This window comes from Phacochoerus africanus, chromosome 9, assembly GCF_016906955.1.
Source record: "Phacochoerus africanus isolate WHEZ1 chromosome 9, ROS_Pafr_v1, whole genome shotgun sequence".
Lineage (NCBI taxonomy): Eukaryota > Metazoa > Chordata > Mammalia > Artiodactyla > Suidae > Phacochoerus > Phacochoerus africanus.
The window spans coordinates 59881359-59903842 of NC_062552.1; the positions used below are offsets into that span (position 1 = coordinate 59881359).

The 22484-nt window shown below is 49.1% G+C and overlaps 2 protein-coding genes across 4 annotated transcripts; one reads left to right on the forward strand and one right to left on the reverse strand.

Annotated features, from left to right (window-relative positions):
- Positions 1-4850: 4850 nt before the first annotated feature.
- On the forward strand, positions 4851-10435 carry FAM219B (family with sequence similarity 219 member B). Of its 2 annotated transcripts, none has more exons than XM_047796253.1 (5): positions 4851-5149; positions 5354-5441; positions 6154-6231; positions 6657-6705; positions 8445-10435. In XM_047796253.1, the coding sequence occupies exons 1-5, from the start codon at positions 4951-4953 to the stop codon at positions 8607-8609; spliced, it is 579 nt and encodes a 192-aa protein (XP_047652209.1). In that variant the 5' UTR covers positions 4851-4950; the 3' UTR covers positions 8610-10435. The 2 variants fall into 2 exon arrangements, with proteins under 2 accessions (XP_047652209.1, XP_047652208.1); XM_047796252.1 differs by having other exon boundaries at positions 4853-5149; positions 8442-10435.
- Positions 10436-12440: 2005 nt separating this feature from the next.
- On the reverse strand, positions 12441-21655 carry MPI (mannose phosphate isomerase). Of its 2 annotated transcripts, XM_047796265.1 has the most exons (8): positions 21575-21655; positions 20971-21098; positions 19360-19560; positions 18467-18608; positions 17948-18130; positions 14818-14991; positions 13452-13660; positions 12441-13167 (listed from the first exon to the last, which is right to left on the reverse strand). In XM_047796265.1, exons 1-8 carry the CDS (start codon positions 21588-21590, stop codon positions 12949-12951), a joined length of 1272 nt encoding a protein of 423 aa, XP_047652221.1. In that variant the 5' UTR covers positions 21591-21655; the 3' UTR covers positions 12441-12948. The 2 variants fall into 2 exon arrangements, with proteins under 2 accessions (XP_047652221.1, XP_047652222.1); XM_047796266.1 differs by lacking the exon at positions 14818-14991.
- Between the last annotated feature and the right edge of the window lie 829 nt (positions 21656-22484).

Here is a 22484-nt window from a genome sequence, read left to right on the forward strand (position 1 = left end):
GCAACGCTGGATCCTTAACCCACTGAGCAAGGCCAGGGATCGAACCCGCAACCTCATGGTTCCTAGTCAGATTCGTTAACCACTGAGCCACGACTGGAACTCCTGTGCCATATTTTAGATTGCACATATAAGTGATATCATGTGATATTTGTCTTTCTCTGACTTACTTCACATAGTATGAGAAGCTCTAATTGCATCCATGTTGCTGGAAATGGCATCATTTCGCTCTTTTTATGGCTGAGTAGTATTCCATTGTGTGTGTGTTTGTGTGTGTATATATATATAAATAAAACATCTTCTTAATCCATTTATCTGTCCATGGACATTAGGTTTTTCTGTGTCTTGGCTACTGTGAATAGTGCTGCAGTGAGTGTAGGGGACATGTATCTTTTTTTTAAACAGCTGCTCTGGTGGCATATGAAAGTTCCCAGGCTAGGAGTCGAATCAGAGCTACAGTTGCCAGCCACAGCAACACAGGATCCAAGCCACATCTGTGACCTGCACTACAGCTCACGGCAACACTAGTTCCCCAACTCACTGAGGGAGGCCAGGGACTGAACCTGAATCCTCAAGAATGCTAATCAGATTCGTTTCCCCTGAGCCACGACAGGAACTCCTCCATGTCTTTTTGAATGAAAGTTTTGTCCAAATATATGCCTAGTTCCCATTGTGGTACTCTTTCACCCCAACCTGCAGCACATGGAAGTTCTCAAGCATGGGGTTGAATCAGAGCCATGGCTGAAGCCCATGCCACATACATGGAAACGCTGGATCTTTAACCCACTGGGCAAGGCCAGGAAATGAACCTGCATACTCACAGAGATGTCATGTTCTTAACCCACTGAGCCATAATAGGAACTCCCTGTTTTTGGTTTTTGGTTTTTGGCTGCACCCAACCAATGACATGCAGAAGTTCCCAGGCTAGGGATCAAACCTGTGCCACAGTAGTGGCCTGAGCCACAGCAATGATAACACCAGATCCTTAACTGCTAAGCCACCAGGGAATTTTCTTACAAGGACACCAGTCCTATTGATTTAGGGCTCCACCTTTATGACCTCATTTAACCTTAATCACCTCCTTAAATGCTCTAGTTCCAAATACAATCACATGGAGGGTTAGGGCTTCAACATATGAATTTATGTGGGTGGGAGCACAATTCAGTCCATAACATTAAAGTCACACCTGACTGATATAAATACAGGTCAAGATTTTGAGGCAGATAAGGATTCAACTCTTGTACAACTTTGTGGCTTTTAACAAGTCAGTAAATCCCTGTGACCCTCAGTTCCCTTATACATATGTGAAGTAGGTATGACAATACCATATGAAGATGCTGTAAGGATTGGATTAGGAAATAATCTTCCTTAGAGGGAGATGACATGGATTAATGTGATTAAGGTGGGGCTGGTGACCTGGAGACCCAGAAAGAGCTGCATGTTCTTAGGCTCCACCTGACCATTGTCTGTGCTCTACCAGTGATAGGAAAGGTCAAAGGGTAGAGTCTGAAACCTGGTCAGATGGGAAGAGAGGACCTCAGAAAGAAGTAGCAGGATAAAAAATCCATCCTGATGAACACAGATGCAAAAATCCTCAATAAAATATTAGCAAGCAATTCAATAATTAAAAGGGTCAAATGACCTGAATGAATTAAGTGGGATTTATTCCAGGAATGCAGGGATAGTTTGATAGTCACAACTAAATCAGTATGACACACCATATTAACAAAATAAAGGATGAAAATTGTATAGTCATCTCAATAGATGGAGAAAAAGCACAGGACAAAATTCAACTTAATTTATGACACTCAACAACGTGGGATAGAATGTGCCTCAACATACTAAAAGCCATATATGACAAGCTCACAGCTAACAGCATACTCAACGGTGAACACTGAAAGCTTTTCCTCTAAGATCAGGAACAAGACAAGAATGCCCACTCTCACCACTTTTACTCAATATAGCATTGGAAGTCCTAGGCAGAACAATTGGGCAAGCAAAAGATAGCCAGATTGTAAGGAAGAAGTGAAACTCACTATTTGCAGATGACATGATATATATTGAAAAAAAAAAAAAAAACAAAACCCTAAAGAGGAGTTCCTGTCGTGGCTCAGTTGTTAACGAATCCGACTAGGAACCATGAGTTTTCGGGTTTGATCCCTGGCATTGCTCAGTGGGTTAAGGATCTGGTGTTGCCGTGAACTGGGGTGTAGGTTGTAGACGCGGCTCAGCGAGTTGCTGTGGCTCTGGTGTAGGCCAGTGGCTACAGCTCCAACTGGACCCCTGGCGTGGGAACCTCCATGTGCCATGAGTGCGGCCCTATAAAGCAAAAAAAAAAAAAAACTAAAGAAACTGTCACAACTAGTAAATACTGTACAGCATCAAGATACAAAATCAATGTATAGAAATATGTTGTTTCTATACACTTAAAAGCTATCAGAAAGAAATTAAGAAAACAATCCTATTTACAATTGCATCAAAGATAATAAAATATCTAATAGGGAGTTCTCGTAGTGGCTCAGGGTAATGAACCCGACTAGTATCCATGAAGAAGCAGGTTTGATCCCTGGCCTTGCTGGGTTAATGATCTGGCATTGCTGTGAGCTGTGGTGTAGATCACGGACACAGCTCAAATCCCATGTTGCTGTGGCTGTGGCACAGGCCAGCAGCTCTAGCTCCGATTCACCCCCTAGCCTGGGAACTTCCATGTGCCGTGGGTGCTGCCCTGAAAAGCAAAAAATAAAAATATAAATAAATAAATAAATAAGGAAGTCTGCCCTTGGGGAGGGTAAATTGAAATGAGAGAATAAACACTACATACTTAAAACACTGTGTAAACTTCCTAAGATTACATTTCTTGAGCGCTTAGTACATGCCAGGTACCATTCCAAGCACCTTAGGATTTAACCTTATAAATTCTATTATGCAAGTACTATTAAAATCCCTATTCCTCAAATAAGGACACAGATAAAGAATTAAAATCTGGGTTCAGGGCTCATATTCAATGACATAACAATTAGCTGAGCACTAGTAATGGGAGACCCAAGAGTGTCATGGATGGATGACTTTTTGGCTACTAGTTCCTGGAGATTTTGTAATGTTGAAAGGTTCTGGTCACTTTTTTTTTTTGGCCATTAGTGAAATATCCATCAGCTTAACAGGCAGCAATAGCCATGAGGAAAACCACCTCTTTGGAGTCCACAGGCTAGGTTCGAATTCCAGGTTTACCACCTAACTGGCGAATCCAACCAAATGTAAGCGTCATTTGCTTAACAGAAGTAGTAGTCAGTCAAAAGGAGAAAATATTGAGTCATATGAAGTTGTTGCTTCTGGAGGTCAAAAACAGTGGTGGAATCAACCAAAATAGCATTCCTTTATGCTTCTGATTTTTCTTTTTGGGGGGCACAGGAGTTCCTGGACCAGGGATGGAACCCACGCCACTGCAGCTACCCAAGCTGCTGTAGTGACAATGCTGGATTCTTAACTCACTGTGCCACGAAAGAACTCTGCTTCTCATTTTTCAAAAAATTTAGTTCTAGGAGTTCTCATTGTGGTTCAGCAGAAACAAACCCTATTAGTATCCATGAGGATTCAGACTAAGGATCCGAGTTGATGTGGCTGTGGCATAGGCCTGCACCTGCCGCTCTGATTCCACCCCTAGCCTGGGAACTTTCATATGCCGCACCTGTGGCTCTAAAAAATAAACTTTAAAAAACGCAGTCGTAAATTATTTTCTCCTATCCCGCCTAATCACACTCCCACTCAACTGTTTTTGTGACCCTGGAGGCTCATAAGTTGTACATTTTTGAACTACCCTGTGGAGACTAATAAATTAGCCTTGGGACAGCCTCATGAGATTTCGCAGTTACTACAAGGATCTGGAGCTACTTTCCAGCCAGCTACAAACACATCCCTTGGGAGCCAGAGAAGTCAAGAGCTGTGACAGCTCCGGCCTGGACACACTTTCATTCTTCTTCCCAAGGCCTATTTTGCTCTTGTTTGTAGCTGTAAGAAGGGTAGTGATATTGGTTCCATTTTAAAACGTGGAAACTGGAGTTCCCGGTGGAGCAGCGGAAACAAATCCGACTAGGAGCCATGAGGGTGAGGGTTCCACCCCTGGCCTCACTCAGTGGGTTAAGGATCCGGCGCTGCCGTGAGCTATGGTGTAGGTTGCAGACACTGCTTGGATCCCCCGTTGCTGTGGCTGTGGCATAGGCCGGCAGCTGTAGCTCTGATTAGACCCGGTAGGCTGGAAACCTCCATATGCCACGGGTGCGGCCCTAAAAAGACAAAAAATAATAATAATATGTGAAAACTGAGTCCTAGATAGGGTCAGCCTCATCCAAGGTCTCAGGCATTGCGTGGTGTTGGAAATAACCTGGATTTGACATTAGAGTATCAGCGCAGGCAGTGTCTCTGGTTGTGTGACCTCCACAAGGTCTTTAAACTGTTTTCCCGCGCCTAGTTTCTTTTCTGGAGAAGGGCGCTAACACGTCCCTGTCTCCTACTGCTGTTTCTGGTTCAACCCAAGCTCTCCCCGGTCCGCCCTGGGGGAGGGGCGGCTGTGGCAAGAGGACCCATGCGGAGATACCACGAGGAGCGCGTGCGCACCAGGGCGCAAAGAGCTCGAAGTCCGCAGGTGCACATCCGCGGCCACCCCGAAAATATTGATATTTAATTTCCACTAGAGAAAAAATTTAGTTTGACAGCCAGGAACTCAGGCCAACTACAAGCACGTGGTGTGCCAGAAAGGCGGGACTGCAGCAATCCAGCCCCCCCGGAAGGGCGGAACAATTGAGCCAACCCCGCAACTTATGGGACCGGAAAGCTCAGCCGGGTACAGTCTGCGCCCGCGCGCCGCCATCTTGCTCGAGGAGGGACCGCCTCCTTCCCGGTTGCTGGCTGGTTAGCCAGGAGGTGGGGCTCCACCACCCGGAGGGGTGTGGCCAAGCGATGGCGACAGCGGAGCCCAGTGGGCATGCGGTTCTGGCGTCCGTTCTGGGACCCCGGCCCAGCGGTGCTGGGTCTGCAGGTCCGCCCTCCGGCCGAAGCGGTATTGGAGTAACCCGGCTTGGGGAGCGGACTCTGGCTGCTGTGGAGAAGCGGGGGCCATACATGGTGACGCGCGCGCCTTCCATTCAGGCCAAGTTGCGTGAGTGCTGCCTGGTGGGGGTTCTCTGCCGGGGCGGGCTGCTGTGTCCCCGGGCGGGCTCCGGAGCCGCACTGGGGCGACCCTGGAGGGGCACCTGCAGCCCGCTCCCGCACCTCAAAATCCGTTCGGAGAGCGGGCTCCTGGCGTTTGGGATACACTGCGGAATGGGGAAGATCCCTCTGACTGCGGCCCTTTGACTTCCAGAGAAACACCGGGACCTGGCCAAGGCAGTTTTGCGGAGAAAGGGCATGCTGGGTGCCGCGCCGAACCGCCCCGACTCTTCAGGGAAAAGGTCTCAGCAAGCGCCACCTCCTCTGTGCAACCGTTTCCAGAGAAGGCTTTAGTGTTCAGGCCGGGAGACAGAAAGCAAACACACGTTTAGGGGCCAAACTAGTGATTCCCCTGAAGCCAAACTGTCAGGTTCACTGCATTAAAATGAGAAGAGGAACGACCTTTTCTTTTCCTTCTAGAATGTGATGATTTCAAGGAAAGGGCTTTGGAATAAGTTTTGTCAGTGAGTAGGGTCATTCACTAAGTTAGGGAGGAATATAGTGGCTGGAGCCCCAAAGAGTGAGGATGGAGAGCAGTGTGGGAAGTCAGGGCTGTTTGTTTGCTTCTAACAGAATGGTAAACTCTGAGGATTGGGTGGGACTTTATCCAGGGCATCTCTTACAAATAAGGGCTAAAGCAGGTGAAGGAATTTGCCTAAGAACTTTTTCTGTTCCCTAGTTAAATTAGGTGGGGAGACAGGGCTTTTTCCAATTCATTAAAGAGGGCGTGTGCTTTTCTTCAGGAGCAGCAGGGGGAGTGGCGTGAGGAAGTGCATATTCTGAGGAGCTGTAGTCACATACATGGCAGGCAGTGGTGGCTGTGTGACCAAGTAGAAGGCAAGTCAGGAGTAGTGCCATCAGTTGGGTTTTTTCCCATAAGGGTGAGGACTCTGGCTTTCGCTGAGAAAAGCTGGTGCTTTACCAATGCTTGGTTTTCCCCCCATCTCCCCTTAGGTCAGTGAAGTTTAACAAGGGCTATACTGCTCTTAGTCAGAGTCCAGACGAAAACCTGGTGTCCCTTGACTCTGACAGGTAAGTGCACGCCTTGGAAATACCCTTGGGGAGTGATTTGGGTAAAATTGCAGATCACTTGCTTTGCTTATTCCCTGTCTCTTCCAAGACCTTTTGTGCATGTTCCAGGGCTGCACTATCCCTTCCCAGGATGGCTTGCTTAGAGGACTCATAGGTCATCTTGCTGCTCATGGATTTGAAACACCAACCTTATCTGGGGAAATCATCCTACCCTATAATGTCTGCACTGTTAGTGCCAGTGACCCTGTCCCTGCTGGAGCCAGTGGAAGGAGCTATTTATACTCATGGCACATTCTGGGCTTGAGTTCTATGGTGTGTGGTCTTTGCTTCACAAGTCCCCCAAACCCCTTTGCATGCTCTGCACTGTGCTGTTTATAGCTGTACTCCACAGGCATCTCCCTGATCTGACTGTCTTCCTCTTCTAGTGATGGGGAGCTGGAATCCAGATACTCCTCCGGGTATTCCTCTGCAGAGGCAAGTCCAGAGCACCTTTCTGTGTGGGGCCAGGCTGAAGGCAGTGTCACTGCCACTGCCAAATGCTTGTCTGGTTCCTGCTGTATGCACGGCACTGTGCCAGACTTGTGGTTTGTCCTCCAGTCTTCTGCTCTGCACTCTCCCCCCAGCAGAAGTAAACGTGTCTAAGAAGGGCTGTTGAAAGTTCAGGAGACCACAGACCCTTAGGGCTACAAATGACCTCACAAGTCTTCTAATCCAGGCCACCACTTACAAAAGGAATCCTCTTGATAAATCCCAGCTAAGTGTTTACCACCCTCTACTTGTTTGAATGCTCATTGTAATTGGGTATTCAGTGTCTCCAAGAAATCTGGCTGCCTATCTCCACCTCCTGCCCCAACAAACAATTCAGGTAGCTCTTAAGTCTTCCTTACTAATTTCAGTTGTCGCCTGCAGCTTGGATGTAGTAGTCCTAGTCCTGCCTCCATTGTCACACAGTAATTCTAGTCTCCCTTGTTTTGATTGTTTCTTATCTGAGTTAAGCCTTCTCATCCCTCCCCATCTGTCTTCCACCAAGCTTGCTTTCTTCCAGGCCAGACAACTTCTATTCCTTCAGTTGTTCCATCTATGAGAACTGAGACTGAGATACTCCTGGGCTGGCCTTTTGGACATGTTTCCAGAGTGATGGTCCTACACAAAAACACAGGAACGTGGAGTTCCTGTGTGGCGCAGTGGAAACGAATCCAGCTAGGAACCATGAGGTTGCGGGTTCGATCCCTGGCCTTGCTTAGTGGGTTAAGGATCCAGTGTTGCCATGAGCTGTGGTGTAGGTCACAGACATGGCTCGGATCCTGCGTTGCTGTGGCTGTGGTGTAGGCCAGCAGCTGTAGCTCTGATTAGACCCCTAGCCTGGGAACCTGCATATGCCGCGGGTGCGGCCCTAACAAGCAAAAAAAAAAAAAAAAAAACCAGGGATGTAAAGTCCTGGCATGTGCATCTTACTGCCTTTGATAGAGGTGAAGTGCTGGGATGAAGACTGTATACTGCTGGTATCTTGTCCTTATTTTCCTGGAAACCCTTGGTTAACCCCTGAGTTTCTGCCAAAGAGAATACAGGCAGTTTGAAAATTCTATCTTCTTTGAATATCTGGATGCCTAAGATTGTTAAAACTGAAGAGAAAAATTAGCTGAGAGCCAGAGAAAGGCCTAGACTTCCTAGGCTCATTTTCCTTCTGCTCAGTGGAACTGGTGAAGCCAGGCTAACAGGTTCCACTTTGCAAGGAATGAGCTCTGTTGGCATCAAAGAATAACATGTCTTACTGGCAGTGCAGAAAAAGCCATTCTGTACCCTGTTCTACTCTAACCTATATTCTTCTTCCCTTTTACCCCATTGTTCTGGTACATTGTTCCATATTCTTCAGCCCTCATAGGGACCAACCTGGGTTCTCAGTGGGAATGGTTAGGGCTTGACTTGCAAATATAATCTGGAATCTGATACTTTCATCAGCTCCCTCAGGATTCTTTAGTGAGGGCAGTTTCCTTGGAGGCAAGTGACAAGGCAGCTTGGACAGTACTGGCTCAGTACAGGGTGAGGCACAGGTAGGAAAAGGTGCCACTTCCTCCTGTAGTCCAGGGATGTGTGGGATTGGCCTGAGGGTGGAGTGTGGACAGGAAGCCTCAGTAAGGAAATGTGGGTCACCCTTTTGAGCAGCAGTCATTTGCAGCCTGGCTTATAGTTGTCTCCTCTCACGCTCTTAGCAGGTGAACCAGGATGTGAGCCGGCAGCTGCTCCAGGATGGGTATCACCTGGATGAGATTCCAGATGATGAGGACTTGGACCTTATCCCCCCCAAACCTATGGCCTCTTCAACATGCTCCTGCTGCTGGTGCTGTCCTGGGAACTCTTCCTCCTGTACCCTCCAGTAGACAAAATCCCCTAAGATGGGTCCTGCTCACCATGCCTGCAGAGTCCACTTGGCCCATCAGGGGTGACAGTGTGGTGGGAACTGTCATCAGCCCCAGAACACTGGAAGCACTGATGCTCTAGGAAAGTCAGTGACCTGCAGTTACCCCTCACCTGGTGCTTCTTAGCCAGAGGCCCCCATCTGAGCCATAGGGTAATAAGTAGCATTCTGGAGTTTTCCTCTGCTGCTGGAGCAGAGTTTGGAGAAACCACTTTAATAAGGGCAGGTACAGAGGAATTCTGGTCTTATGGTGAGAGACAAAGCTGGCTAACAGAAAAACTTGCAGACATCTTGACTAGTATTTGTCATCATGCTCTATGGAGGGAAAAGAGAGCTTTTGTGCCCAGGCTGTCCTGGTGGTGTAATATATGGAGGCAGAATATAAAAGGCATTTTATGGCTTTTGCAAGAGAATCTTTGAACAAGAATTTATTTGGGACCAGTTCAGTTCAAGGCATTTCATATGCTCTCTTCCTCTTCCTAGTTCCGGGTGGGTTACACCTTACCTTCAAGAGGGCATAAAGCAGGCCCTTTGGCCTCTTTGCATTGTGCCTGTTTGACCAGAGCAGGGAGTACAGCAGGTTGCTTGATGGCACAGCCTCATCAAGGCTTCCAGAATCCCTGGACTCAGAGCGGCCCCAGCTGGTCCAACTGTCTGGATGACTTTAGTGACTCCAGTCATTCCATCAATAGTTAGAGGAAAACTGCTCTACTGTGTAGACAAAATTTGTCTTTCTTTGGTTGCCATTGTTCACCTTGGTCAGATAGTATCTAGTCTTTAAGCTACGTTAGTATGAAGGTTCTGGAGCTTGCCCCAGAGGCCTGCAGTTTTTGGTTACCAGCAGAGGGAGCTGCAGGAGCAGTGAGGGGCCTTCCCACTTGTTCAGCTTTTTAAACTTGAGGAGCAGTGGATGTGTATGCTAGAACAGCTCTGTGGGCTTTGGCATAGATGGAGGCTCACAGTGAGGAGGAGGGACCTGTGGAAGCTCCCAAGGCCCCTACCCAAGGAGATAATCTTGCCATTGCACAGGGCCTCCCTTCACCCTAGTGAGGGCCATTCAGTTGCATCTAGATGCCTCTGACCACAGCATGGGCCTCACAGTGCATACTTGGGGTTAGACTTTATAGAGTAAACCTCTGGGTGCAACACAGGCCTAATCTCCCACTAAATAGCATCTCTTGCTATACCAGGTCTCTCTCTGGAATTTAGTTTTTCAGTGGTTCCTCTTTTTTTCCTGTCTAAAACCATGAGGGGTATGGTAGTCAGGATTGAGGTGGGCCCCACCTTGGGAACATGCCCAGTTTGTTGCTTCATTTGGTTAGGACAGTGTAGCCTGAGTGACAGCTTCTGGGAGTGAGGGTAGCAGTGGGACCTCAAGACTGAGACCTCCAGTGGTCATTGCTATAAATCAACACTGGTATTTTGGGTTGCACTTGTCCCTGGAATGTTCTAGAGCTGGTTGACCTTGTCTGGTAGGCATTACTTTTATAGAAAAAATTTCTGGAACACCATGCAGGGAGGCAGGGTAGAACTGGTCAATTGTCTTGGGCTAGAAGCCACAGGCTAAAATGTCACCAGTAAAGGCACCAAGGTACCTAGAACCAAACTGCCTTAATTAACAGTGCTGGGTGTTTTGCAGGTGACAGTGCCCTGGGGAGTAAAGGGTATATTCAGGCTTACCTCACAGATGGGAGCAGTCCTGTATGGTGTTTACAGAATACTCTATAGAACTCCTGGCTTAGGCTTCTACAGCTCTGTAAGTTTATAAGAATAAACACAATCATGGGAGTTCCCGTCATGGCGCAGTGGTTAACGAATCCGATTAGGAACCATGAGGTTGTGGGTCTGGTCCCTGCCCTTGCTCAGTGGGTTAACAATCCGGCGTTGCCGTGAGCTGTGGTGTAGGTTGCAGACTCGGCTCAGATCCCACGTTGCTGTGGCGGGCTCTGGTGTAGGCTGGTGGCTACAGCTCCGATTGGACCCCTAGCCTGGGAACATCCATATGCCACAGGAGCGGCCCAAGAAATAGCAAAAAGACATAAAAAAAAACAAAAAACCACAATCATGCTAGTTGAGCCGTCTGTGTTGCACTAGAATTTTTAAGAAAGGCCTAGACCATTCAGTCATTCCCTTTTTGAATTCTGAAATGAAATAGCCTAATTGCCCCAACTGTGACCGTTCCTCTAAGGACCTCTTCTTTTCCCAGTGGGTGTCGTTTTCAGGCCTGCTCATTTAAGACCATGGATGGAATAGGCCTTTGCATATCACTTCTCTTTAGAATGAGTTTCCTGGGAGTTCCTGTCATGGCTCAGCGGAAATGAATCTGACCGGTATCCATGAGGATGCAGGTTCAATCCCTGGCCTCGCTCAGTGTGTTAAGATCTGGTGCTGCTGTGGCTGTGGTGTAGGCTGGCATCTATAACTCTGATTCAACCCCTAGCCTGGGAAGTTCCATATGCTGCAGGTGCGGACCTAAAAAGGAAAAAAAAATGAGTTTCCTTTAGCAGATCCTTTCTTCCCAGGTTTTTATTTAATTTACTAAAGGCCAAAAAGAACCCAGAACAGATTAGCTAGAACTTTTTTTTTTTGGCCACACCTGAGACATGTGGAAGTTCTAGGGCCAGGGATTGAACTCATGCCACAGCAGCAACCTGAGCTACTGCAGGGACAATGCCAGTTCCTTAACCCACTGTGCCACAAGGGAACTCCCGGCTCAACTTTTGAAGGTGTTTTCCTGGAATTCCATCCTACAGGTCTAATGCAGGCAACAGCCCAGAAAGTTCCTTTTGTGCAAGTCTGATCCCTTACCCCACAGGAACGAGCCACTAACCTGGGTCTCTGCCTACTATAAGGTGACAGGATTCTGAGACTGCCAGTTAGGAACTTCAATGGCAAAACATGTGCAACCTCCTGCAAGGGTGTGTCCCACCTCTAGAGGGTAGGCACAAGGTGAGCGGATGTCCTCCTTGGTACTTCCTACCAGTGAAGAGAAAAAGTAGCTAGTTTTCTCTTCACAACACTAATCAGATTATCCTGTCTCTAGAGTGACTGAGTGTACTCTAGAGAAGTGGTTGACAAACTTTCTCTGTGAATGGCCAGTCGGTACACTTGGCTTTACAGGCCATACAGTCTGGCGCTCCTACTCAGCTTTGCCTGGACAGCAGCTGACAGCCAGATAGTATGTGAGTGGGCATGACCAGATCCAGCCTGCTGGCCTCAGCTTGAGGATCCCTGCCTTAGCTAAGGCCAACTAAAACACAGGAGAGAAGAATCTTGCACTGACAACACCTATCCTTAAACCCACCTTCCACTGTCTGCAGGGCTGGAGGGCCCAAGGCTTGCTTCCAGGCTCTCAGCAGAGACTATAGCAGGCCCTCTGTCCCACACCTTCCTTTAAAAGGCCACAGGAGGAGTTCATGTTACAGCGCAGCAGAAATTAATCCATCTAGTATCCATGAGGATGTGGGTTTGATCCCTGCCCTCACTCAGTGGGTCAGGGATCCAGCGTTGTCATGAGCTATGGTATAGGCCAGGGCCTGGATGCTGCACTGCTATGGCTGTGGTGTAGGCCAGCAGCTACAGCTCCAATTAGACCCTTAGCCTGGGAGCTTCCATATGCCATGGGTGCACTCCCCTCCCCCCCCCCCGGCAAAAAATAAAATCAAAAATAAAGTCCATAGGAGTCTTAGCCTGCCTACTTCAGGGAAACGTTTGATATAAGAATAAAGCAAAAACTGGACAACATCCAGGGAGGGCTCTTTTAGCCCACTTCAGGGACTGGAATGGCAAAGGCTGAGTGCTCTTAGCCCACAGGCCTCAACACAAGTGATCTTTAATTGCTTTGACAGAGCCAGAGTAAGCAACGTTAGTCCCCAGGCCTTCCCTTCCCCTCCTTCTCTGCAGCTGAGGAAATAGGCAGTCCCAGGGCCAGAACCCTGTTCTTAGAAATTAATTATCTTGCTCTGACTGATGCTGAGCTAATCACAGATTTCACCATCCTGCCTAGTGCTACAGGCTGGAACAGAGCTACTGCTTCCTGCATTGAGGGGAGCCCAGCTCAAGGGTAGCTAGAATACAAGGGAAGTGTCAGCCCTTAGTCCTCAGATTCTGCCCCCAGAAGAAGACGATTCAGCCTAGGCCTGCTCAGGAATCAGTACTTTGAAGCTTACTCCTCTACCCCGCTCTTGCAGGGTGTACCCAAAGAACTCAGAGCAGGGAAGGGATTTGGGCTGGGTCTGAAGAGGTGAGGCTGGCCAGGAGGTAGGGTGACTGGCAGAGGAAAGCCAGGACGGCTGTGGTCTCTACAGTAGACAGCAGGCACGGAACATCAGCAGGTCCTCAGGCATAGTGAGCTTCAGTGACACACTCTCATTGGCCCCAATGAAGAGCACCCCGCCACGCTGCAGGGGGATCGTTGCCTGGGCTGTGGGGGTGCTGGCTGTCACTGTTCCCTGAACCATCAAGAGAATGCTGGCAGAGTCTAGTGCCAAGACCTTGTATTCAGGAACGGAGCCAGGTACCTGGGCAGGAAAAAACAGCAAGTCTGAGCTACTGTCAGCTCACAGGGGGCCCGTGACAACCCCAAGGGCAGTGGGCGGGAGAGCTGTGCTACCTTCTCCACTGCTCGGGTTGTCAGCATGGATGCCCTTGTCTGGTCCCTGATAGAGGAGTGGGCAGGCCCTGTGGCCATTCCCCCACATGAGCTTGGTGGAAAGGAAACCCAGCTCCAGGTATACGCTACATTGTGGCTCTTGCCTGCATTGTTCATACCACACAACAGACACTCACCACAGCCCCCACTCACCTCCATCTTCATAACGGTGAAGTCTGGCACAGGGGGGTCATAGATAACGAGGTAAGGGTCTTCCTGACTCCGTGTTGGAGGAAAGAGCCTGTCCTGGCTGGGGCTGGGGGTATAGCTGAGCATTTCACACAGAGTCGACACGTCGATGAACTTGGGTGTCAGGCCAGCACGCACCGTGTTGTCTGAACACGCCATGCATTCCACGCAGTCTGGGGACAGACAGTTGTCATGGGCTAAGCTAACGAAGGATGCCTTAGTGTCTGGCTCTCCAGGGCTGAGCCTCCTAACCTAAGCACCATGAGCCCCCTGCAGTTAGTTTAAAATGTGTGAATTGCACTTTCTATGATAATGGGCTAAGATATTTGATACCAAAAAGAGGTGACATGTCACCCACCATTTTTAAGGGGAGTCATGTTAACTCCTGAGGGAACCCCAACCCTCTGGATACTTTGTATTCTCCCCTTCTACCAGAATCCTGTCCATGAGTGGATAAAGAGTCAGCAGTCAATACGTGACATCCTTCTATAGCAATGTGTATTTTTTTTCCCCTTTTTCAGCCACATCTGCAGCATATAGACGCTCCCAGGCTAGAGTTCGAATTCAAGCTGCATCTGCAACCTATGCCACAGCTGGGGCAATGCTGGATCCTTAACCAGTGGGTTAACACTGAGCTGGGCCAGCAATGGAACTGGCAACATCACACAGACAAGCCAGATCATTAACCCACTGTGCCACCGCAGGAACTCCCAAAGTGTATTTTAGCATAAAATCTCTGTGTAGATATGTTAAGGCAGTGTGTCACAGGGAGCGAACCATAGCCTTGGACTCAAAATTTTGGTTCCCACACACATGACAGGGCTTAACGTTAAGAGTATCATAACCTCACAAGGTTGGTGTGAGGATCCAAGCAGTGTCCAAAACCAAGCTGGCATTCACCATCCCTACTGGCCACTTCCCTGCTGACCCCTGAAACCCTGCAAGGTCAGAGCTGGAAGAGACTTTAAAGGTGGTCTCGGAGTTCCCATAGTGGCTCAGTGGTTATCGACTCTGACTAGCATCCATGATGACGCAGGTTCAATCCCTGGCCTTGCCCAGTGGGTTAAGGACCCGGCATTACAATGAGCTGTGGTGTAGGTTGCAGATGGGGCTCGGATACCACGTTGCTCTGGCTGTGGTGTGGGCTGGCAGCTACAGCTCTAATTAGACCCCTAGCCTGGGAACCGCCACATACCACGAATGCAGCCCTAAGAAGAAAAAAAGGAAAAGAAAAAAGTTGTCTCCTCGACCACGCCCTCCCACATTTTTCCAGATGGGGAAACAAGACCTGAAGGGACGGCAGTGGGGTCACTACTGAAATGTGGCTCACCTCCTTTCAGGTAGGCATGGGGCACATTGGCCTCCAGAAACATGGCCTCCCCTGGCTTCAGGGTAAGCAGGTTCAGGAAGTAGATGGCAAAGCACCCAATATCACCTGGGTACTGCTGATGCAGCTGCAGCAAGAGCTCCCCACAGATGTCTTCCATGTTGCTTCCAGCAGCCACTGAGGGTCACAGAGCACTTAGGAATAAACACTCAATGGTATTCACAGCCCCATCCCAGCCATGGAGAGTGCAAAAGAAGTCCCCACCCACAAGAATCCAGAAACCCAAGGGCTGTTCTAGTCACCTCCCAGCCCTTTGGGGGCCAGCCTGCCTTAATATTCCAGGCTAGGGGTCTAATGCTGCTTCCCCCATTCCGCCCCCCCCCCCTTTTTTTATCTTTTTGCTATTTCTTGGGCCGCTCCCGTGGCATATGGAGGTTCCCAGGCTAGGGGTCAAATCGGAGCTGTAGCCACCGGCCTATGCCAGAGCCACAGCAACGCGGGATCCGAGCCGCGTCTGCAACCTACACCACAGCTCACGGCAACATCGGATCGTTAACCCACTGAGCAAGGGCAGGGACTGAACCCGCAACCTCATGGTTCCTAGTCAGATTCGTTAACCACTGTGCCACGACGGGAACTCCTTTTTTTTTTTTTTTGGCCACTCCTACAGCATGTGGAAGTTCCTGGGTCAGGGATCAAACCCATACTGCTGCAGTGAAAAAGCCAGATCCTTAATCTGCTGTGCCACAAGAAAACTCCTGCCCCTCCCCTTTTTTTGGTCTCTTCTGGGGCTGCACCCATGGCATATGGAGGTGCCCAGGCTAGAGGTCTAATCAGAGCTGTAGCTGCCAGCCTTTGCCAGAGCCACAGCAACGCCAAATCCGAGCCACGTCTGCAACCTACACCACAGCTCACGGCAACACTGGATCCTTAACCCGCTGAGCAAGCCCAGGAATCGAACCCACAACCTCATGGTTCCTAGTTGGATTCATTAACCACTGAGCCACGATGGGAACTCCTGTTTTCCCCATTTTTATTCTACGTTCACCACTACACTAAGCACTAAAAGGGCTAAAGTATTCTTTAGGACACAGTTTCTCAATCTCAGCGTTACTGACATTTGGGGTCAGATTTTCTTTCTTTCTTTCTTTTTTTTTTTGGTCTTTTTAGGGCCGCACCAGCGGCATATGGAAATTCCCAGGCTAGGGGTCTAATTAATTGGAGCTGTAGCTGCCGGCCTACGCCACAGCCACAGTCATGCCAGATCTGAGCCAAGTCTGCAACCTACACCACAGCCCATGGAAACACCGGATCCTTAACCCACTGAGTGAGGCCAGGGATCAAAGCCACAACCTCATGGTTCCTAGTTGGATTAGTTTCTGCTGTGCCATGACAGGAACTCCACAGATTAACTTTCTGTTGTGGGTGCTGTCCTATGCATAATAGGGTGTTTAGCAGCATCCCTGACCTCTACCCACAAGATATCACTAGTACCCTAAACCCAGGTTTGACAACAAAAAATGTCTCCAGATTGTCGATGTCCCCTGCTTGGGAATTACTGCTTTAGGAGCTTACAATCTAGTTAGGAGATAACCCAAGGGTTCCATGTGGGGTGACCAACTGTCCCAGTCAGCCCAGGTCTTTCCCTTTTTTAACACTGAAATTCACTCAGTCTTAGGCAAACTGAGGTGGTTGGTCACCCCAGATGGCATGAAGCAGGATGCAACCAAGGGCCAAAATTTGTCCTGGAGGCTGATCAGGGGAGAGTGAGCTCAGCCTGGGCTAGAGTGGAGAGGAAAGGCTTCTTGGGAACTGAGCAGGGAGGAAGGGAGGGTGGTGAGCTGGATTTCCCCACGTGTGCAGAGAAAGAGGATGGTGTTTCTAAGTAAAAGCAGAGTGTGTCAGGGCCATAATGAAAGAATCACCTGGTCTGGACTAGAGGGTTGTTCAAAGACATGCTGAATGCCTACTCTATGCTAAGCACTGTGGGGACACACAAATTTTCTCCCCAGCCTGGAGAAAACCCCAGTTTGAACAAGTGTGCATGGGATGATATCTACTCACAGGTGCTAAGTAAGGGCTATACGTGCCATATGAACAGGGTGTTACAGGAGCTCCAGACAGAAGTAATCAGCAATCCTGTGAGTACAAGAAGCCCTAAAGGGAGAGGCGTGCAAGCAGGGAAATACCAAAAAAAAAAAAAAAAAAGCCTCCTAAGGGAGAGTTCCCATTGCGGCTCAGCAGTAACGAAACTGACTAGTATCCATGAGGATGCAGGTTCGATCCCTGGCCCCACTTACTGGGTTAACGGTCTGGCTTTGCCTTGAGTTGTGGTATAGGTCACAGACATGGCTCGTATCTGGCATTGCTATGGCTGTGGTGTAGGCCAGCAGCTGCAGCTCCGATTTGATCCCTAGCCTGGGAACTTCCATATGCCCCATGTTCTGCCCTTAAGAAAAATAAATAAATAAATAATAATAATAATTATGCTTGAGTAAAATAAATAGTTCCTTGTGGCTCAAAAGTAGTAGGGGAAATGTGTAGAAATAGAACCAGAACTCCAGAGTCGCTTATAGAAGGGGCTGGGGCCTTGTCATGTGTGCCACATAAGCTCCTAGCAGAGAATCCATTCTGCCTTGGTTTTCACTGCTTATATTGACTCCCCAGCCCAAAGGTGACATGACCACACCCATCACAGTCATTTCCTGAACTCTCCTGAGTTAGCACAAGGTTGGGCACAGAGCAGATAACTGAAGGAAAGATCTACGATTGAGAGCTCTGCACTTCAGGCCTTTGGAGTAGAAAGGAGATCCCTCTGTCCCCCTCCTGCTCTCCAGCCCCAAAGTATAAAACCACACATGGAGAGCAGCTACAGGGCTGGGGAGATCTCAGAACACCTGGGTGGAGGACATCCTAATAGTCCTTCAGGCCAGCCATCTAGAGAAAGTGGTCACTTAGGAAGCAGCACTCAAATGAGGGCCCTGCTCCACAAAGACTGGGTAAGAAATGCTAATCGCTATCAGGCCAGCTAAGTCAGGCTAGTTCTAATTGAGTTGAGAATCGTAGCCCCACAGCCCAGTGTCTGTGCCAGGGGTCCAAACCAGGGCATTACACGCAGGCCTAAAACACCCACCTTGCTGGGAGATCCGCTTCACCAACAGGTTGAGCTGCTCCACCACTACCTTCTTTTCGCTATTCATCAGATGGGAGAAACAGCTCCGCAGAGCAGAGGCCACAGCCTGGGAGTCATGGCTTATGCTCTGCTTCAGCTGTGTTGCTGCACTGTCTCCAATTAGAAACTGGAACTCGGGCACCTCTGCAGGAAAGTCAGGGGCCACATCAGGAATGGTTAAGATGGAACCCACAAAAGTGGGAAACTGGAAGAGGCCTCCCCATCTCATCCCTAAGGGGACAGGCAATGCTATGCATGCTTTGCAGTGAAAACCAGCTGCTCACCACCAGCCCTCAGCAACTATACCTGAGCCTGGTCTCATGGGCCTGCACCAGGGGCGTCAAGACTTCATGAGGCCAACCAACCCCTCAGTTCCTATGACATTCAGCCTCTACTCTCTGCCACTGTTCCAGCTCTGCCCTGGGTTGCCCATGCACCTGGACCCAATATGCATGCTCTTAGCATTTTGCCCAACCTTACTCGTCAGAAAGGTCACAATCTCTTCAACTGGCCGGAAGCCACATAAGCCCTGGAAGGAGGTGAGGGCAATGGCTATCTCTGGCTTATGGTTGGCATCAGGGTAGTGCTGTGGAGCCTGCAGGTGCAGCTTCTCTGCCAGCTCCTGTGGGATGGCCAGGGGAAGAGGAGGATGGTTAAGGTGCATAATCATCTAGCAGGACACCAGTCCCACTCATTACTTGCTCTCTACCTTCCCCAGTTGCCAGAGAGCAGTGGCTTCCTACCTCTGGCAATGAGCCCAGTCAAGGCATAATTCGGAAACTCAGAGTTCAGCCAACCCAAGGCAGGCACATGGGCCAAATCTGGGGAGAGCTGGGGCAAGCTTTAAGAGACATAGAGTACGAATAGGAAATTCAGACATCAAGCCAAGCTGTGACACTAACAAGCTGTATGACTGCGTAAATCTGTCTTCTCTGGGTCTTACTTTGCTCATTGAGAAATGAGGAGTCTGGGCAAATGCTTAAAAGGTGTGACTCACGGGCTTGTATAAAAAGACTATGGGGGTAGAAGTGAGGTAATGACTAGGATACCTGCCCTGCCCTAGAAGGTGAACTCAGAGAGCCAGATGGAAAAATGGCAGATATAAATAGTCCTGGGATGGCTGAGGGGAGCCCAGGAATAAGCTTGAAGAAACTCCCCTGGCACAGGCTGCTCGGCTGTTCACTTCGACTTAACTGCCAACATGTGTCACCCTCAACTGGCTCTGCAGAGCTAAATTGGGAGTTGTCAGGCCTGGACTTAGTATTGGGCCGGAGTTGACGTGGTCAGGGTAAAAGCAGCAGTCAAAGTTGTAGGAAGGCCTTGACATAAGCTCTTCTCTACCCTGACCTCTGCGCCCTACTCTGATTCTCTACCTTGTTAGGGTGTGCCTGGATGGACAAGGCCGTTTCAACTGACAGCACTTTGAAGAGGAAGGGCAGCTTGCCATTGAAGGTGTCCTTGACCTTCGAACCCAAGCACTCCTGGTTCTCAGCAATCCACTGGCCTAGGGTCTTCTGCGAGATGCGGTTGTCAAGGATCTTGGAATCTCCCCTGGGGTGGGTCCCCATCCACAGCTGTAAAAAACAGGAAACTTGGGAGGAAAAAAGGAAGAATCTGGCACCACCAGTTGGTCTGCCCCAATTTGTAACCCTGTGTTCCCCACAGAGCAGCTAAGTCCTGAGAGGGGCCTTCCAGGAATGGGTACAAATGCTCGTACCATCACAGATATCCATGGGAGCAAGAGACCACAGAAGCCCAGGAGTCAAGAGACCCAAACCCTAGTCCAGGCTTTGCCTCCAATCAACTGGGGAGGTTAGGGCTAGTTATTTCCTGGGTCTCGGTTTCCTCATCTGTCCAATGAGAACAAAACCTGCACTGTTAAGGTCACTGGAAATCTCCAATGAGAACAAAACCTACACAGTTAAGGTCACTGAAAATCTCTGACTCATTTAAATGACTCTATAAGGGGTTAACATTCATTTTTCTTTTGCCTTTTTGCCATTTCTAGGGCCGCTCCCATGGCATATGGACGTTCCCAGGCTAGGGGTCCAGTAGGAGCCGCAGCCGCCGGCCTATGCCAGAGCCACAGCAACGCGGGATCCAACCTGTGTCTGCGACTTACACCACAGCTCACGGCAATGTCGGATCCCTTAACCCACTGAGCAAGCCCAGGGATCGAACCCGCAACCTCATGGTTCCTAGTCGGATTCTTTAACCACTGCACCACGACAGGAACTCTGGGGTTAACATTAATTTATTCCAGTCTCAAAAGTACAGACTAAAGACTTTCTGTGCTTTCACTTTTTCTCTACTAAATGGGCAGGAGAAATACATATATTTTAGGCCATTAAAAGTGTCAAAGTTAGAGTAAAAATTTTAATTGTCAAGGAGGACTGAATTAAAATTCAGTAAGTGCTGGGAGTTCCTGTCGTGGTGCAGTGGTTAAAGAATCCGACTAGGAACCATGAGGTTGCGGGTTCGATCCCTGGCCTTGCTCAGTGGGTTAAGGATCCGGCATTGCCGTGAGCTGTGGTGTAGGTCGCAGACGCGGCTCGGATCCCGCGTTGCTGTGGCTGTGGCATAGGCTGCCGGCTACAGCTGCAATTAGACCCCTAGCCAGGGAACCTCCATATGCCGTGGGAGCGGCCCTAGAAAAGGCAAAAAAAAGACCAAAAAAAAATTTCAGTAAGTGCTAAAAATGTAAAATAAATAAGATAAACCTTATTAAGTGCTGAGAGTTCTTGGGTGAGGAAGGAGGGTACTGGAATTCCCAGTCTATTATGACAAAACCTCACTTCTTTTGGTGCTACCATCTAGGTTCATCAACCTGCACAGACCTAAGGAGGCAAGAGGACCTCCTCTGTCTTTGCTGTTTTCCCTTCCCTACTGATCTACCTGACTGCACCACCCCCCACCCCTTTGAGTGGAGGAGCCCCTTGGTCTCACCTGCTGGTAAAGTAGACTGCAATACAGCTGGGTCTTACCTCTGCATATGGCTTGTCCTCTGAGATCTGAGCCAATGCGTCACTGCTGGCCAGCAGCCTAGCCACTTCACTGTTGGAACCCATCTTCCCCCAGGCATACTGCTGCACCACACAGGAAAGTGGGAATACTGGGGATACAGATTGAACGTCAGCTTCCACTCCATTCCTGAGGCCTGACCCTCCTGTTTCGGGGAAACTAGACCGAGCTGAAGGTTTTGTCTGGGGGATAGAGTCAAATAACGGGTTTGTAGGTTGTTGAGGCACCTTTGCAGGCCTCACTGTTCGTATGTGTAAGACGGGCAGTAAGAACCTTTTGCTGATATGAGGCTGTTGTGCTGAGGTGACGGAGAGGGAGTGGCAGGAACCTCTTCCACTGCACCCGCTCTTGAAATGACCCACGCGCAGCCTCCTCCCCTGAAGGCTCTCCTTATAGGGCTGCAATAACGGCTCTGTTCCCACCTGAAGTGCCCCCTCCTCTACCCGGCATCCATCCATCTTTCCGCAGAGCCCCACGGGAGGGTTCGACCCGGCATTTCAGGTCGGGAAGGGTCCGAGCACTTGACCCATCCCCCCACGCTTGCTAGCACCCCAGCTAAGAGCCCACCTCGTTGAGCGGCCATCCTTCCGGCACCAAACCTGGCATCCAACACGTATACCTTTCCCGGCAGCTCCCGCAGCCCTTCTGCGCCCAGAGCTTCATGGGAAATGTAGTTCCTCGAACGCCTCCTCGGAAGCCCGTGCGTCCTGTGCGGCCATTCCCCGCACTTTCAATCCCTCTTCCAACCCGCAGCTCTCAGGAGGAGCCCCCAACAGCACAGAGGCTTCCAGCCCAAAATTTTGGGTCTCGGTATTCATTCATTCATTCTTTCACTGGACACGTATTTGTTTATTTATTTATTTTTATTACTCAAATGAATTTATCACATATGCAATTGTATAATGATCATAACAGTCTGATTTCATAGGATTTCCATCCCACAGCCCAAGCACATCTCCCCAACCCCCAAACTGTCTCCTCCGGAGACCATAAGTTTTTCAATGTCTGTGAGTCAGCATCTGTTCTGCAAAGTTCAGTCTATCCTTTTTTCAAATTCCGCATGTCAGTGAAAACATTTGATGTTGGTGTCTCATTGTATGGCTGACTTCACTTAGCATGATAGTTTCTAGGTCCATCCATGTTGCTAAAAATGCAGGTATTTCGTTCTTTTTAATGGCTGAGTAATATTCCATTGTATATATGTACCACATCTTCTTGATCCACGCCTCTGTCGATGGACATTTAGGTTGTTTCCATGTTTTGGCTATTGTAAATAATGCTGCAATAAACATTGGAGTACATTGGTCACGTATTTATTGAGAACCTGCTAAATGCCACAGACTGTTCTGAGGGCTGGACATGCACCCAAGAACAAGATAAGGATTGCTTTGCCTCTGTAGAGCTTACATTCTGGTGAAGGGAAGACAGCAATAAATATGTAAATCACGGAGTGCCCTGGTGGCTGAGCTGGTTAAGA

Coding starts and splice junctions, on each gene's coding strand:
- MPI (XM_047796265.1), bottom strand. Junction 18,609..19,359: donor TCCAGGCACACCCTAACAAG/GTAGAGAATCAG, acceptor GCCATCCCACAG/GAGCTGGCAGAGAAGCTGCA. Junction 18,131..18,466: donor GATTGTGACCTTTCTGACGA/GTAAGGTTGGGC, acceptor ACTTTCCTGCAG/AGGTGCCCGAGTTCCAGTTT.
- FAM219B (XM_047796252.1), top strand. CDS start 4,951: ATGGCGACAGCGGAGCCCAGTGGGCATGCGGTTCTGGCGTCCGTTCTG. Junction 5,442..6,153: donor CCCGACTCTTCAGGGAAAAG/GTCTCAGCAAGC, acceptor ATCTCCCCTTAG/GTCAGTGAAGTTTAACAAGG. Junction 6,232..6,656: donor GTGTCCCTTGACTCTGACAG/GTAAGTGCACGC, acceptor TTCCTCTTCTAG/TGATGGGGAGCTGGAATCCA.